Here is an 18,736-nt window from a genome sequence, read left to right as displayed (position 1 = left end):
TGAATCACAGAACTTTCCTTTTGGCATCTTGTGCTATCATCTAGCTACAAATGTAGGTAGACTAGTGTTGACCGTCTTTCACGAAACATTTGAAATGTTACGTGTGGCCGTATTGATCGCGCCGCCGTATCGACATATCAATTTTCGCGGAAAACATTAAAGCGGAGCGTAATTAGCTTTCGGCTTTCAGCATTCGGTGTTTTCAACTAGTGTAGCGTTGCTGCGGCCGAGCAGTCATCAGGCCACGTGTGTGCACAGTGTGGCGGGCAAGAGTATGGTAAACATTGACACAGCACTTGGGTGATTTTCAGTTGTGCAATTTGCGAGCGATTATTTCGTTATTTCGCCGCGCAGCTCGTTGAAACCGTGGAAAAACGAGCAAAACAAATATGAAAAAGGAAATGGAAACGGTGCACGCGTTTCGTACAACGTGCAGTTTTCTCTTCTTATTTTCTCGTTTCTTTGCAATGAAGAAAATGTCAATGATTGTTTAATACCCGTCCAAATATTCGTGTTAGAAAGGCAAGCTTTCCAAATCTGACAAATTTACTAACAAAATTTATTGTTTCTTTTAGTTGTTGGTGTCTGGTCAACCAACGACAAACGCAGGCTCGTCACCAGCGTCCGGCGGCGGCTCGCTCAGCCCGGGTGGATCCGCTGGTGTGCCGGGGGCACTTTCGCCCGGCGGCACATCCAGTTCCGGTCCGACACAATGCTGCGAATCGGGACGGCCACTAGTCACCGATCCGGTAACCGGCCAGAGCGTCTGCTCCTGCCAATACGACTCCGCACGCCTGGCGGCATTGCAATATCCGCGAAGTGTTGGCGTCTATGGCACACCATACCCTTCGACCGATCAGAACCCCTATCCGAGCATAGGCGTGGAAAGCTCCGCGTTCTATTCACCCCTGGTACGTATAGATTTCATTAGGTTTATTTAGTAGCTCGACTCACTTTTCCTCTTCGATGCGTGGTCTGTAATAATACGCGGAGTGTCAAATGCATGTGAGACTGCGGATATCGCTTGGCAAGCGTGCAATGAGCAAATTTAAGAGCTATAATCAAATAGGGTGTCATTATTTAACTATGTGTACTGTTGACTTGCCACTATATAATTAGTATTTTGAGGTTGCTAATATAGTGAGAAAAGCTGCAAATTGCTGGATGATTTGATATTGTGACAACTTTGATTGATATTTGAGTATTACAATACTTTTGATAGATGGCAGTTACCCAGTGGGTTGTTTTATTTTATGTGCCATGGGCTAATAATAATAATTTGTTCAATTACTATTTCGACCTACACAAATAGGTTTTGCATTTTCTAATCGTTAGATCTTTATAACTGCTGGTAGTATGCGTTCTTTGCGCGCGAGCGCACAATCGCATCTTGCCCGTGGAGACATAATTATCCATACGATATATTTATCTCGTAAATAAGAGGCAATAATATCACAATACAATTTTAACTCGTATAAGCCGAGAGAGCGTCGTCTGTAATCGCAATAAAATCTCAAGCAAATGTTGCTGCGGCTTGCTGTGAGTCGAGGCGGTGATTGTCTGCTATAGCTGCCTGCTGGCAATATTCAATTCAAATGTAAACACTATTCGATTATCGTTAATTAATTAATTTAAATAAAGCCGCAATGAGGTTAACGATTGACATCAGCCGTTTGGATCTTCGTCGCGTAGCGTCGCTCTCATGTTAACTCTGCGTTTAGTTATTTGTTCGTGGATCGAAACGGCGTGTAATTAACTCTTCCCCGATTACCGTTGATGCTGTTTCGGGGCCGTTTTCTGCGTTTCCCTGTCGCATCCTTTGCAAGGACGATCATGCATTGGCTAAGTAAGGTTTCGACCGAAATTTCTGTCGAAAGGGTAGTAAATGATTAATTATAGGGTAGTCACTCGCTCGTTTCATTACCAATTAACGGTAATTTTATATATTATTTTATTAGTGACTACCTTGTTAGTTGAAATTCAGTCGAGTGATGTGGAAATGCACGATGGATTTACAAATAAATAATAGAGTAGAAATAATATCATATTTTGAATAACTCCTAAATTTTTGATACTTTATATTACCTTTCTAAATAACTTCCAACGATCTTTGACAAAATACAAAATACATCTCCAAAAAGTCATTTTCAATAATATTACTCCATCTTTGGAATAGATTTATCATGAATGTAGGAGTAGGTTTGCAATGGAACTTTATGACATTCGATGCGACGAAAAGCCTGCGAATGTGCTCGCATAAGAGAGAAAGTCACAAAAATCCACTGTGGGACGATCACGCATTCGCGGTCATGATATATCTACTTTACTATGCGCGCTATCCGTTATCGTTGGCCATCAACCTGCTCATAGAATGAAAAACGTATTGTTATGAAGCGTTGTGGGCTCCTTTGCCTAAGATTTCTCGCCATGACAATAAAAATCCACTTCATGCATTCCGCACACTCCAGATGCGCGTAGCGGCGACAGATCACCACCGATCTTTGTCAAAAGGCATTCGGATCTGGCACACACGCACGCATGGCAAATAAATTTAATTAACCCTGCCATTGATTTACGCCGACACCGGCAGGCATTCCGCAGAGTGCAAATATTTGAATATGGTTTTTGTTGTGTGCGATTTTCGCACGGCGCGCGAAACAATACGGGAAGCGTTATCTCATTAGCCGCAAATTTTTCGACGTGGTCACGTCACATTGCCGAGGGCCGGTGTGCCGAAGTCGGGGAATTAACATAAATATGCAGTTCCCAAACACCTTTACAAAGCGAACCTGAAATCTTATGGCCATGTGCCGGAGAAGAGGCTGGGGCAAATGTACTATCGATTATTCCGCACACGATTTTCATGCGGCGTTAAAGCCGCATTTTGTAAGGCGTCGCAGCCTAGTATATTTTTGTATTTTTCGCCTTTTAAAGAAGAAAAGCTGCCTGCGCGTTTGCCACAGTAAACGATGCAAGCAAGGTGTCTTCAATTTCCCTATATGTATCGCAAAACAAGGACTACAAATTGCTGCTTGGTGGCTAATATAATATGAACCAGCCAGGCGACGACATAACACAGTCGATAAATAACAGAAGGCCGTCTTTCGAATCCGCACGAAACCGTTCGATTAAATTAATAAATATTTATGTTCACGGGCCTTTTAGAAAACACAGTATTGGTATTTAAGTACGTAAATACATACAACAAACGCCCAATACTCGAGCAATACTAAATGGAAAGTCACAATCAATAAAATTCGAGCGAGTCTTACTTCTATGAATAGGTTACTATTTGTGTTTTTGTGGAGATTTCAGATTTCGTTAATGGTAAATGTAACATCTCTTGCGTAGATAAATTATAATAAGCACTGTCGCATGTTTGCAACACGGCGCGAGACTTTTTTACAACAAGCCGCTGTTTGTTTAATTTGTCAAACAAGTTTTCAATCGGTCTATGCACGAGTGTGTTAGGTTGTGTCTCACGGATATTCCAATCTGCCAAACAAACATTTTTTAATGTAGACACATCGATGTTGTACAATTGTACCTACATCGTTGTGTGTACATTTGCTAGGATGGTACGCACTCCGCGCTTGGGATTTCGGAACGTAGAAGCGCACCGCTATCTTGAAAACTCAAGAGAGCACGTTATCACCGGTGTGTGCACGAGTGTCGTCGTGATTGCACTCGCCTTTGTCGGCATGTAATCACCTCGCAATAACAGGCGCTATTATCGATGACAAATTATTAGCTAAGGGTGTTCGAACGTTGATTCTGATAAGGAGGCGACACGTTGCGATATGCAAAACAAATAGCGCTGCCATTGCACTCGTGACTTATTTCGGCAAGGCTTACAACAAAATGGCGGTTCAACGCATAAGCTCATCCAAATATGTGGGATACTTGTTTTACGGTAATGAAAAAATGTTAATTCATTTGATTACCTATAAGTATTTACGTCAATTGTAATCGGATTGGACTTTGTTTATGCCGTCAGGGTGTTGACGCTTCTTTGCTGCAAAGAACTCGGTGAAGCATTACCAAGCACTTGGAATAGAAGTCTCTGAAAACAGTCGTTACCGCTGATAATAACAATAATCGAGCACATAAAAAATGGAGCTGCTGGGGCTCTCTTCAACAAGTTGCTTTTTTTCTGTTGGGTTTGGTTTAAGGAAGTGCTTTCAATTACACTATCAATTGACTGGTGTTTACTGTCGGATAATGCGGCGGTAATTTAGTGGAGCCGCGGTTAGAAATGAGCGTTTTTTATGGGGCGCCGGGAGCCGGGCGCAACGCGTGAAACCCCCAATCCATCTTCTGCTGGCATTGAGATTCGCTCCCCTGCGGCTCTTTCTCCAGCCGCTTGCTTCCAGCACCCCTCGTATAAGGCATTGCTCTCGGTGCTCTTATTTCCACTTACCGCTTACGCTCACAGCTTCCAGTCTAAAACTCCAGGGCCGCCGCCTCTCGTGCTGTATATAGCTTTTTGGCTCGAGCTGCTGCCTCCCGTTAAGATTTACGGTCGCTGAATAAATATATAGCGAGTTAAGTGAACGAGCGATACTCACAGCTTCATGGCTGAGTGCGGCGCAGGGCGCGAAGAGGAAAGTGAAGCCAGCCCGAGTCACCAAGCGCTCGGGTTTCCGGGACCGAGTGTGCGAAGTGTCCCGGCCACAATGGCAACACTTGGGCTTTTCTCAAGCTCGAGCCGGACCAGGAGAGCGAACGCAGAGCAGAGTGGGTTTCGAAATCATATGCGTTCCATCAAAAACGGATGTTCACGATTCGCTGCACACGCCTACCTGTGTCACACAGCTGGAACAAAAGTATCGAAGCTCGTTTTAGTCATGAGCGTCAGACTGAGATGTTAATTAAAATTGTATCAATTGTTGCGCCTTCGATATTCAATTTTCAGTCATAGCATCGCTTTCGAATGCATTGTTTGCTTTATTGTTTATGTGCCAAGAATTGATATTTTGAGGTGCTCTCTCACGACCGCGACGTTCGCATTGTCGTTATACGATAATAGAGGTGTTAATTAAAGAGAGATTATAAAATGTTTTTTTAAACGATTTGATTGCCCGATTGCCAACAGTGCCTTATACTCGTAATCCTTGGTAATGTGAACGCTCGTACATTTCACATTACATTCACATCGTTTTGATAAATAAAGTATCCTATAATAATAAATGAGCAAAGATTAGTCGTCGTCGGATGCGTTGTTGTTGTTGTCGCGCTTGTGTGTTTGTTTGCTGGTCGCAAGTCGCGAGGATGGTCAGACATCGTCGCCGTGGGTAGCGCAGATGCTATCGAAAAGCCAAGAGCCGAGGGAAATGTTTTAGTAGTTATAAAGATTTTAAGGCGCTTTATGCGGTTAAATGTATAAATATTTCGTTCACCTCGGACTCATCGACTATCAGCGTGTCTTGTGTTTCTCTTGCGCTAATTCACTCGCGGTTCTCGCACCTCTCTCACAACGCATAAACGAGCATCGTCTTCGTCGCGCCATCGTCGTTTCCCCGCCGTAATGAATCCATAAAAACAACAGGAGAATTTTATATATGTTTTTGTTAACAACCATTTATTTTATTAGTGTATGCGAGTTTAACATGTTTATGTTTGATATAATGGCCGTTAAGTACGCCAAAAGGAACCGGGTGCAATTAAATGAACGCACACGAGTCGAAAATACTTGGTAGTCAAGCGCCGGCTAAAGTTTGGAAACAACGAAATGTCAGAATCGATCCAGGATGCTGATTTTGGGCCGTGAGAAGCGCGCGGCATGGCGCGGTATTGCAGGACAATGAGTCGCTTGGCGGGGAACTTTTTCCAACATTCATGCGGTATCCACACACTCACATTCATATACTACTCCTGCCACGCACACCGAAATGACATAAAACGTAGACCTCCCTCGCCACTCCACCCGGCGGTGGTTTCACGTAGGCAAGATTTTTTGATGTTGCACTGCTTTTCAGACTCCGACTCTCGACTGGGAGAGTGAGTGCCCGAAATCCATTACATTAAAGTCCCATTACTGTGTGCGACATTATGTTTATGCGTTTTCTCTCGTTGTTGTTGCAGAGCAATCCCTACGCGTTGAAGGACGCGGGCGGCACTGCGGCCGACATGTCGGCGTGGACTAGCGCCGGTCTTCAACCGACCACAGGATACTACCCCTACGACCCAGCGTTGGCGGCATATGGGTAAGTCAATGTCAAAAATATACTTCCATTACGAAAAAAAATCCCGCGGTGAATGTGCTGATGCGGCGATTGAAGGATGACACGCAACTTAATGTAATAAAATCAGGTAGCCAGCGAAAAACGAGAAACGGTGGGGAAAATCGTAAATCACGATGAGAAAGAAATCGCGGCGACGCATTGTGGGCTAATTCCTGCCTCGAAATGGCTTCAAGACAAAATGGCTGAAGAGGGTTGTGCTATTGATTGGCGCGCCGCCGTTGCGGCGTCGCGGCGCAGGTGGTGGCGGCGCGGAATGTATATGCGCGCTCGCCGACGCTGCCATGCCTGCCTCGCTGCTCGCGCCAGCCAGCCACACATCGCAATGCACCATTTGTATTTATTGTCGATAAAATCGGTTCCGCTTACAGCACCATCCCGGCTTCGTTTCGGGAAGCGTCATGCATACCTACATAAATTTTGCGTTTTTTGGAATCGTTCTGAACAAGACCAAAACTCTTTAATTTAGTTTTTGTTTATAATCTGAATCAAAATCAAAATTTCTGATCTTCAGATCAGGTAAACCAAGTTAGACAAATTTTAATAATTTTAAGTTTTGACATTTTTCATAACGTACCTAATGGCACTAAAATATTTATGAAGCCTACATAAAATTCACAAACCTGGTATACAAGAAATATAAGAATATAGAGATAGCATGCCGTCGCTTCGTGTTAGCAGGACGGTGAAAAATAGCTGAGATTGAAGTTGCGGAATGGAAGCGGACAAGGCGGAACCAATCGTTCCCTCGTTTTGTGCTCCTACACATAGCCAAAGTATATATCAATAAAGTGGAGAAAAATTGGAAATCCCGCGTAAGGGAAGCACGGCAAAAAAAGCTTTATTTTCTCGTGGCGTTTTATCGACGTCGTCTCGGCCGCCTTTCTCTTGTCTTTCTATTGAGGCGGCCGCGGCGGCGTGCGGTGTGGCGAGACTGGCGCGCTTAACAGGGGTGAAACCACTCTAGCCCTAATCAAATCTTGCTCTGGGGGAGCCCACATCTCGCCCGCACGCCGAGGGAGCCAACGCACCGAAACGGACTGACAGTTTCGCAGAAAAGAAAGCGGAATACTGTGGGAGAGTCAGAGAATACGGGAGCTGTATCAAATTTAATAGTTCTTTATACTCTCTCCAGATCTCTCTTCGATACTAGTCAATAGACACATATGTTGCGAAGTACGTACATCACTATCAAAGAGTCATCAAAAAGGGGCGGCCTGTGTGCAAACACTTACGATTTAATAGGGTAGAGCAAAGCTGGGCTTTGCAAAAAAAATAACTCTGCTTTTGCAATTGACGTATCGATTAAATCACGACGTTAATTTTAATTTTAGTGAAGCGCGTAGTTGCTTTAAGTTATTTTTATGAACCTGGCAAAGTGCTATCGTTTAGCAAACAAGTTGACTAATTTATTTGGTTTTCTTCTAGTTATGGCGCCGGTTATGACCTGGCAGCACGTCGCAAGAACGCTACACGGGAATCCACCGCCACGCTCAAGGCATGGTTAAACGAACACAAGAAAAACCCATATCCAACAAAGGGCGAGAAGATCATGCTGGCGATTATCACCAAAATGACGCTGACGCAAGTGTCGACGTGGTTTGCAAACGCGCGGAGACGACTCAAGAAGGAAAACAAGATGACGTGGGAGCCGAAGAACAAGACGGACGACGACGACGACGCGCTGGTTTCTGACAGCGACGACAAGGACAAGGACGACGACGACAAGCGCGACGACACAGGTAGGAATTTGTTCGCTGACACGATTTTTTGATACTCAGCAGCATTGTACCACCATGTCATCATAATTTACATTCTGCACTTTTCTCTTCACGTTCTGTTTGTTTTCTTGTGTTCTCATAAGTTTTGCGGGCGCTGGCGTACCCGCGCGTTCAGCCCTCCTTTCCTAATGTTTGTTTTATCCGAAATCCAAACACGCTTCATACATCATCTACTTGTTACTAACAACATTACGCTCGGTACGTGGATCTCTGCGCAAGTGAGACGGTATTCGCGTACAATAATGTGCAGCGTACATGATGGAAACGGAATTAGGCCCTAATGCGAATCGTTACTGCACGGTTCTCCCCGCCTCTTGTTGCTGAGCGAGCGCGCGCTTTCATTCCATTACGACTTATAAAAGAGTCGTTTCTCCGCCGTCTGTTAAATGGCACGTCGGGGTGTTGCGCACATTAAGTCCCCCATCGAATTTAATCGGATCAGCAGTTAATGCTTATAGAACCAAAGTGAAGATACCGCATCCGTGCGTTTAGCTCCCGCCCTTCGGTCTCAGAGATCTGACATTGATAGTCGAGACCGAAATTGCTCGTACAGGCGCCCTTTCTCTCACCGCCTCCGATGTCGCGATCCCAACCGGGGGAGAGTTCTTGTGCACATCCGCAGAATGCACGTTTTCAATTCTATCTCCCTGTTGCAGACATACACGGTCGCGTGAAGGCCGAGCGCAGCGTCAAAGACATGGACGACGATGACATGACCGACGACGACCGCAAAGACGACCTGCTCGGCAATCACATGCACCATATCCTTAGCAACACACATTTTGGCATGAAGCCGGAGATGAAGACCTCCGACTGCGGCGTGCCGCTCCCGCCGTCTAAACCTAAAATTTGGTCATTGGCCGATACAGCCGCGTGCAAAACACCGCCACCTCCACCACCGTCTGCACAACACCATTGGCAGCACCACAGCAACGGATTTGTGTTACCGAGCTCGCGATACGGCTCATCTGGCGGCTTCCTACCCGGACATTGCCAGCAGGGTTTTCCTGACCTCCAAACCGACACACCCCCTCAAACCCCGCCGAGCATGAAGCTCCCGAATAGCGTAGTCGCGGGTGCACAAATGCAAGGATGTATTGGTGGCGCACCAGTACCCCAACCGCCTCACCTAAACGGAGGTTATGCCCAGAGTGGTTTCCTTGGTAGCTTTGGCAGATTACACTCACCTCAGCGAGGGGCTCAACCGCCGCAGGGTCAAATGTCCGCGCCGAATGGGGACAATGCAGCCTTTAAACCTTTCTATAAGAGGTAAGTCCGGCCATTCTACGAACGGAGCAATGGTCAATGTGATGTCCGTTACGATTTTACTTACGTTTTTGTTCTTCATCTTGTTCCAGTAGTCCACAAACAATGAACGGGGGATATGTGTCCCCGGTGTGAGCTGCTCCTCCTCGGCTGGACCATCCCTTTATAGGTGAGTGTCGTCACTGTTTGCTCGTTGCCCACGCTCTGAAAATGAAAATCGTTCTCAATGAAGGAATGCTCGCTATCGCCACGTTCTTGACAGTGACAAATGACGCCCGATTTCGATCAGTGAATGGGTCCTACCGCGCGAGTGCGGGGCCCCGACCGCGACTAACTAACCCGCGAGTTACTCAATCGGATAAACCTGTCTTGCAAGCGAGTGTCCGATGCGCCTATGTGTGCTCACTATTTGCCTGTTGCCATACACGTCTCTTTGCCATATTGCAGCGCAGTCTGCTATAATCCGTCCGTTATATGCTTTGTGTGCTCAAGCTTCGTTTTAGTCAATCGTTAAGTTCATGCTTTGAACGTTCCCTGGTGCGAAACATTGTTTGCTTAAATCGGTATATGCGAATTGGACTTTCTTGTGCGCATCTCTCTTGTTCATTGCATCATTGCATCTTCTGCCTAATCACATACGTTCAACTTTCACTACTTTATGCACTTTACGTTCAATCACCATATTCAGTTATTCAAAGAAATAAAAGTACCCTGGAGTGCTTGGCAATGCTGTGCAATTCTAACCGATGACTTGTTTGTTGCAGGTTACCCAAGGTTATGAAGCGTGTGGACTGAAGAGGGTTAGTGCATCGCTCTGTGCGTCAGTCACAACCATCGCGGGAGATTCAAGTACTGGGGAGTTGGGCAAAGTGCAACAAATCGAAGAAATTATAAAAAATAGTTAAATTATAATCGTGTGAGAGTGCGAAACGGAAAACCATAATACCGAGAGACTCGTGTGCAATCTGTTGTATATTTTGTGTAAATGCATTTATTTATATCTGTGATAACGAACAAAATTATGTCCACAAACTACGACTAGGTGTTTTTCTGAAAAAAGGTATTCATTTTTGGAACAATACCAAAAATTATAAGAAACATTATACATACTACTACAAAATGAAAATTTCGATAAGTAAAAATATATTTGGTTTTAATTTAAAATTGTTTGGGTATACTATGAATAACGGAGAATACGAATTGAACAGAAAAAGGAAACAATACAAAAACGCACGCACCTTTGTTTGGAAACCTGTTGTGTGTGCATCACACCTCTTAACGATTAATTAAATTGTTATTTTATTATATCGATTATGGATTATATTATCTTAGAGAAATTGTTGTGTATAAAGAGACCATATCAATGCGTGAGGAAGAAGAGAATTTCTATTACGACTTTACATTCTATTTTAATTAATTCTTATTATAAACCAATTTGTTCGGTTCATAATAAATTACGGGAGCCATGTGCAAAAAAAAAAACTGAAACAAAACCTTACAGGCCCCTTTACAAAAATGTACATTTCTTAACTTTATTTGTTTGTAAATAGGAATCAGTGTGAATAGAAGTATATTATTATAAATAATTATGATTGTCTTAATTAAATCATTAACAGAGACTATACAATTATATTGTGGTTTAATTTTTCTTCACTATCATCCAATTTTAAAGAATAAACATGTAGCACAATGAAATGCGTAACCTATCGATAATCTCCTTACCGCAGTCCATTTATCCAACCTAGGCACATGCCACCCGCTTTTCGTCATCAACCATGGTGGGAGTTGTGAGTAATCTTGTACATTGCATACATGAGCACAAAATAAAATTGGTAAATTATTAAACGATCATAAATGTTACATGCGTTCGTCGCACGCTTGGCGATGTGTGAAGAAGATTTACTATTTGAGAAAAAACGTCTCAGCAGTGTCCCGGCATGAGCAAAGAGGACGACACATTGCGACAAGGATGAATTATTCATGCGGTCAATTTAAAAACACTTCCAAAAAATATGTGCCGCGTACGGCCTTCTTTCTGCAGAAGGTATAAAAAGCGCGCTTTCCGTCTGATCTGCGGCCGCTGCGCTATGTGTTGATGGGATCTAATGGAATTTATTGAATTCGATTTTAACACTTTGAACATTTCAGAGCGATGGAGCGCGACTCGACGTCAAATACTCTTGGAATCTCCGCTCGGCGGTGTTTTAAAACAGCCGAAAAACGAAAGAAACAAGCCTCACACTCACTTAAAATACATTCTTTCCAAGAGATATTTTTTGCTAAGACCTCAGCCACACCATCGGGTCAGCGCTGTGAGGTTTTCTGTTAGATGCCGAATGATTGATGCAAATAACTTATGCTTATGACGGTCGTTTCACTGTGTTGCGCAAGAACAAATTGCTTAATTCCGCGTACTTGATAACTTGGTGAAAGCAAGATGAGATTACAGGGTGTTGCGTCTCGGGTACTCACTCCACACCCATGGTGCACAGGTATTCGTAAATATTCATTGCATATAAATAAAATTACAATCGGATCGGTATCTACGAGTACAATGTGCTTATAATACGTTCGCTTTTGTGTGCCAAAGTGCGCAGCGTTTTGATTCGGCGTGAATAATGAAGATAATATAAACGTTTTCATACAGGCTGCAATAGATTGGTCAATTTTAGATTAATCGTTCTCCGCTGCGCTGGAGTTGGTTATAGTCAAATATTTAAAGTTAGTGGAACGATATTTGAGAGAGAGAGAGAGAACATATTGACAAATTGGGTTTAGGCATGTAATTGGAAAACTGGGTTGCATAAATGTTATCGACATAGTCACTAAACATAACCATGCATAAGAATTTCCACGATATGTGGATGGTTGTGAAGATAATTTAATCCAAATTAGTGATTATACACTTCAATCCCGACAAGCCCATCAATTCGTACCGATTAGTGCATATATTTAATTCTGTCTCCCAAAGTTTAATAGGTTTTCTTGCTTCTACTTTTGCTTCTACTGTTGTTAGCAATGTGTTTGATACGATTTGATACAAACTTATTAAATATTCCGAGTTTGTCAATAAATTACCTTCGGGGCCTGTTGCAATGCAAGAAGCGATAAGCACCCGTTATAACAGGGCGATATCACATGCGACTCGACAACGACGGGCAATGTTTAGCGAGAGAAAGAAAAATTCATTTGAGATTAACCTTTCCGTGTTCGCGCGGCGCGTATGACAAGCTCGTGTCAACACCCCATTACGATGGTGTCGAGCCCTTACGTACACGGGAAAGTCGCAAGAGTGGGCACAGTTAAACGTCGAACAATAAATTTTGAACGGAAAATACATCCTCGAAATTAACATATATTCAAATTAAGCTGTGAATACCGCGCTGAAAGTCAAACCATACAGTCGACCAAAAACACCCCCGAAATGAACTAAGCGTGCGCCCGGAGTAGATATAACAAAATGGGGTATAAACAGCAAATAAGCAGCGCCAACGAGCCGACGAGCAAACAAGGCGCTCAGCAAACGGCCCAGCGCCCAAGCAATGCCACAGCCAAAACGAGAGAAAGGTAGGAAACAAGAAAACAAGAACAAGCGAGATCTGTATCAGTTACACGCGGAGTAAACGCGCTCACATACATACATAATACTTTACATCGGCACAGGGCTACGAGAAGGATAATGGCGTTGTGAGTTTTGTGTGAGGTTTCAGGCCACCACTCGTTGTGAGTACCAAAAGTATTTCACTCGCAACACGTTTTCAGCTCGAGCACATTCGTGTCACATACACCAACACGCAGGGAGTCTTTGCACGGGATCGGACCGTGAAGAGGGGCACGCGGACTCAACTCCAAGTGCATCCCAAGCCTCTCATGGCAACTCTTGGGCCACTTGCAGAGTTATTTATGGCATTTTTCGACTGCGACTACTTATTGTTTGACTAACTACAACCTTTGTCACGATTATCTACAGATGTATCTCTCTGTTTATGCTTTGTAAATTTAGTGTTGTTTAAGATATTTAGCATTTTCTCTGACTAAACTGTATCGTGCGGCGCACAAGCGGCATTGCATACTCTCTTGCTAGAGAGTGGTGGGTGCTTTTACATAAAAAGTCAGATCGAGTTGGTTCGCTTGGATGATATATGTGTTGACGACGAGTGCTTATAGCTCGTTCATCCCCCTCGATTCTCGATACGTTCTCTATCGATACAAACGCTGGCACGCCGCGACGCTTCGCAACGAAGTGCCCCGAATGTTACGACACTTTTGATATATATCATTAGGTTTTAATGGAAATGTTATGGATACACAATGTATGCGGGTGCACGCTGACACTCACAAAACACCCGAAAGTCACACAATACTTGTGCGCTTGGTGCACCGGCTACAACGTGATTTAATACGTATAATATTCTATAATGACAAACAGCGTTTGAGTTTTCCCAGAGCAGGCAGCGACGCTTTGCACACAATGCGATCAATTTATTGCAACGCATCACGGTCACTTCAGCCACAATAGAAATTTGTTTGCGGCAAGTTCACCACCAAGTCATTTATTTTTCATGCACCATATGACAAATTTCGTAATTTTTTTAAAATAATTAACTACTATAGCTTTTGACAAATGCAACAAAATATTATTACTACACTGTTTCTGAAATGTTACTCTTAGAACATCTATAATTAATATGAAAAGTGGTACTTTAAACACTGATGTCCAAGGCCGTAACTAAATTACTTTAGGCACGGGTTGCAGCTTGCGCCTGCGCATTTTCCTACGGTGCAGCACAAAACCATATGAAATACATGCGCCGTCCGTCAAACAAATCAAGGTGCAATCAAATGGATAGTAAAATAATAGACACAATAAACTTTTTTTTATATTTAGGTACTTAAAAAATTTACTCTTTCTTTGAAATTCTCAAATTTATTAGTAGTCCGAATATAAAAGATTTTATGTCGAATAATTAGAATTAGCGTTTATTAACATTTTATTATCAATTTGATTTACATTCCAACGAGCCATTAGCGTTCATTTATAAAAATTATGAAAAACACAGAACACAAATTACAAACAGGCCAAACACTGAATATTAATACGCCATATTTGCAAATAAACATATATAATTATGTTAATGACGCCAATAATTTATACTGAATTTTATTATTGCATAATTTGTTGTAATAGATCACGCGAAAGAATGGCATAATCATGTGAGAAAAAATCTTGAGAAATGTTGGCCACAACTAGAAATGTTACCGACCATAGAAAACTATTTTTATTTTTATTTCTACGCGTGTTTTTGCTGCTCGTGTCTCGCGTTTCATATGTTGGTTTCTTTTATTGATTCTCTCTAATCTTCGATTAAAATCGCGTATATTTAGTTGTTTTTTGCACGCAGACCACGATCACGCAAGCTGTATTCGACATGCTGATACATAAACATGTTGATCATTGAAAATTTGTTGGTCAGGTACAACAAAACGATATTATTTATAGTGAGCACATCGTTAAAGCAGTCATATGTCTTCCTGCGGCTTGGCTACGCCCGACTTGTTGAAATGTTACAGTATAAACGTCGCATAAAGCCACCATTAATCGGCCATCGATAATATAAATCGTTCGAGGAGCGATTATATATTTTAATTGTGTGGACAAGTGGTTGTAGTAATGAGTTTCGAACAACACGCTCAAGCGGGACGGGCACCAACCGTTCGTCGCATCGTCCCACACGGTCAAATGCGTTTCTACCCGCACCAGGTAGACACATTCGTAGTCGTGGTCAATCCTCTAGCACGCTTCTCAATGAAGAGAATAACAACCGCAACGCAGAACATGGACAAGGGCTTAACGAACCCAGCAACCAACGAAGGAAACGAATATCTACGTTTGTTTATCATTGTCATCATGCATTTCATTCAACTTTTATACAATTTACGCGTTGTATCCAAGGACATGAGTGAAAAACGAAAAATTTTAATGTTTGCACTTTGGGTTATTTTTAACCAATGAAATAAAGGTTATGTCAAAACATTTTCTCACAAATTGTGAGCCACAACCAAATCAAATTATAACATTATGCACCATTGTGACATCTCCTGACGAATGAACACAACAGATTCAACAGATGTCGTCTCCTTGAATAAATTTACTTTGTTTGTTTAGCACGGTCTACTTTAAAATGTATCTGACTGCGCACAGAGCTTAGGTGAGCAAGCAACACGCAATCGGGCTGTAAAACGTGTGAGAGTGGGTTCGAAAGATTAATCTAGAAAACCTAAATTTCATTATGGCTTCGTTACTGAATGAAATCGTAGTACGGTGCTTTTAACTCGAGCGATTAAAAACCAGAAAAACGGGTACGACTCTCACCGTCCGCCAGTATCCGTGAGTGGAGATGTGCAGACACGCTTGAGGCTCTGCGTGTGAGGAAGTTGGTCCGAGTGTTTGCGTTAATTAATAATAATTACAAGCCAATTATACACACACGCTAATTAGAACCCATAGATTTTCTATTAAAATTGACAACTGTTTACTATCTCATTTCTTGTATTAATATACTATCGAAATGATAATTTTGTGAACGTGGTAAATGAAATTTATATTCAAAGTAAAACTACCTAGTTGCAAATGAATCTTCTTAACACTAAAGCTTGCTACTGTAAGATTCAAGTTTCTTGATTAGCGCTAATCACGGAAATATAGTAAGTGCAATTCGAGAGGGCTTAACATTGCTGTTGTTTTATTTACAGTGCTGTCATTGTACAGACTGGTAAGTTATTATCTTTTAGCAAGCTGACAATAAGTAATTGTTTCATCAGACAGCCAAGCTTGGACTCATGTGCCAACATGCTGCTGACATCCGAGAAGAACTTGCAATGCTCTGAATCGTACGTGGCCCCGAGGGGTATTTTGAAAAGTGAAGGCGTTGACAATGTGGACGTCCACAGGAGTCGTTGGCCCCCTTCGATGAGTCCGCCGGACGTAATCCTAGGCTTTATAACGCAATCAAATACGCTTATCCGCTCTTGACAGATTGCGTCGTCGATATTTTAAAATATATTTCCAAATATTCTTTCAGTGGAAGGGACGCTTAATACAATGCCACAGGAAATTTCTCCCAATTGATACATCGTTTTGAGATACATTTGCAACATATGTGCATCACATATTTTGTTTTGAAATCTGTTCATCAGTACAAGAAGGAAAAGCAATGAATCATAATTAATATTACTAACAATAAGTTTGTAATTTATGATTGTTGCACTCGTGCTGACTGCCATTGTTTTATTGGAAAATACAGTTACTCAGGAAAATGAACAAACAGTTCTTGATGCTACACACCAAAATTTACCGAAGATATAATAGAGTAATACAACAAATGTGCACGTGTTAGACTGATAACAGAATAAAATTATACACGAGTTGGTACATTACCTGCCAGCATCTAACCAAACTTCTAAATTGATTTAATAAGTTAATGGCACATTTAAATATTTTTAAACACTTGGTACTTACTTAGGATTTGATAGGAATAAGAATACATGAAGAACGCATGCGGTGACCAAGTTGCTGGCACACAGGTCTCGTGCATTCTTCTTGGAATTCTTTCGATGTCGAGGCCCCCTACGGTAGGAAGGAAGTGCCCCCTATGGGTTCGCCCTCCTATAGCTAGCTGGCCGTGCTGGGCCCTGTCTTCTAAAATAAGCCATAAAATACGAAAATGTCAATGCCAACAAACGCAGCGAGCATTTGCCATCCAAATTAAGATTTAGACTGACCAACAAATATTTATTGCGTCTCTACCACGCTTGTGTAAATACAACACAGCCAAACGCACCGGGTCGCCCAGCAAGAATCAAGTGAAACCACAAATTTTACACTTCTGATTAATATTTCATCAACTATTCATTATCAGCATGACTCTTCAAATGATCCCAGTGGAATCGTATGGTGTTGGGTTTTACGTTCGTTGCTATTAGTGGCTTCATAAAAAATTATGTGTGCAATAAAGTCGATTGTGCATAGTCGCGACAAGCGACAGGCCGCATGAAAACTCGCGAGTCGCGAGTCGCGAGCCGTAAAACAATAGAAATTCCGAAATAGTCCGCGAGCGGAGGCGCGGGGGCCGCTTGCGTTAAGCGCTGCGCCCCTGGCCCGGCGATGGCGCCGGCTGCATTCTCCACGTGCCCCGATAAATCACAGAGCCCCCGCCAGGCGTCTCACGAGCTCGCCAGGCCGGGCCCGGCGCGCACTCTCGCAACAATGAAACAATAGGGTGAATAAAACAAAACACAACCTGCGACATTACTTTGTTTTTTCTACATAATTGTTGTGGCGTGCACAGTGCCAGCGCATGCACAACAAAACAACCACCTCGGGGGTTGGGTCACAAGACACGATACGCCACTGTCAAGCGTGGAGATTGATGAAAGATTTTTACGTTCGACCACGAGACGAGCGTCGACAGAGCGCTCCTTCACCCATAGTGTATGCTTTTCTTATCATGAATTTATGAAACGTCTTCGCCGTTTTCAGGCGGTTCGGTTTCGTGCCGCGCCGTCGTATGATCGAACGCCGTGTGCCGCGCACGAGTCGAACATTCGGGTTCATTCTTCATTTATTAGCTCCCATAAATAACTCCGTATGTAAATTTATAAACAACACTTACCCACAATTGCGGCGCGCACGAAATTTAACAGTTCACTGAGCGCGACGCGTGCTGTCTTATCCTTCTATGACTACACCCTGCAGTTACCCTCTAATCGAAATGGCTCCAATAGAACGAACAATAAACTACACGATTTTCACATTATACAAAATTATATGCAAATAGCAAACGCGAAAGTTTTGTGCTCTTTAAATTCAATGCGCGCTTTGCTTGCAGGTGCCTAAAGCTAAACCAGACTAGATTGACATCATTTGCATTTCGAATTAATTAAATTAATCGGAAAACAAATTTATAGAGGTTGGCTGGTAAATAAATTACAAGGAAGCGAATAACGTGGCGAGATGGCCATAAATAGTTGTCACATAATGGCCAACACTGCCAACAGATAAATTAAAGATACATCAAAAATTAAAACAATAAACTTCACTATAAACTATGAAGTCACAGAATATAATGAGTAATGTGAAAAAAAGGTTTATATTTAATTCTGCAATAATACCGATACTTTAGTCACAAGAAGAAACGGTATCTGTCAATTTGCATTGCATTTGTGCTGTTGTGCTGCTATCAGATTGTCTGCTATATGGGTACTTTAACCATGGTATTGATGGTGCATATCCGGTTGTACTTGCGCCAATGCACACGCTACACCCACGCGTCATCTTGATTACTTCGCGTGATAAAGAAAGCGAATTTATATTTTTCTGAAAACGGAGTTGTCATACTGAAAGTTTGTTTCGCACTTTACGCGAACTCATTAAACTATTATTTTATT

At 42.5% G+C, this 18,736-nt stretch overlaps 1 protein-coding gene across 2 annotated transcripts in view; it reads left to right on the top strand.

The window, feature by feature from the left end:
• LOC135794041 (homeobox protein caupolican-like) overlaps positions 1-10,984 on the top strand; it is a 32,695-nt gene extending 21,711 nt beyond the window's left edge. For both annotated transcript variants that reach the window (XM_065305174.1, XM_065305176.1), the window contains exons 2-7: positions 576-911; positions 6,085-6,206; positions 7,671-7,984; positions 8,680-9,292; positions 9,382-9,458; positions 10,054-10,984. In XM_065305174.1, the coding sequence (XP_065161246.1) occupies positions 576-911; positions 6,085-6,206; positions 7,671-7,984; positions 8,680-9,292; positions 9,382-9,424 (1,428 nt within the window). In that variant the 3' untranslated portion in view covers positions 9,425-9,458; positions 10,054-10,984. The remainder of the gene's footprint in view (positions 1-575; positions 912-6,084; positions 6,207-7,670; positions 7,985-8,679; positions 9,293-9,381; positions 9,459-10,053) is intronic.
• The last annotated feature ends 7,752 nt before the right edge of the window (positions 10,985-18,736 follow it).

This window comes from Atheta coriaria, unplaced genomic scaffold (genome assembly GCF_025399875.1).
Source record: "Atheta coriaria isolate IRGN ID8LTWV9N9 unplaced genomic scaffold, Caltech_Dcor_3.1 hic_scaffold_6_pilon, whole genome shotgun sequence".
Taxonomy (NCBI): domain Eukaryota; kingdom Metazoa; phylum Arthropoda; class Insecta; order Coleoptera; family Staphylinidae; genus Dalotia; species Dalotia coriaria.
This window is presented reverse-complemented; position numbering and strand designations above follow the sequence as displayed.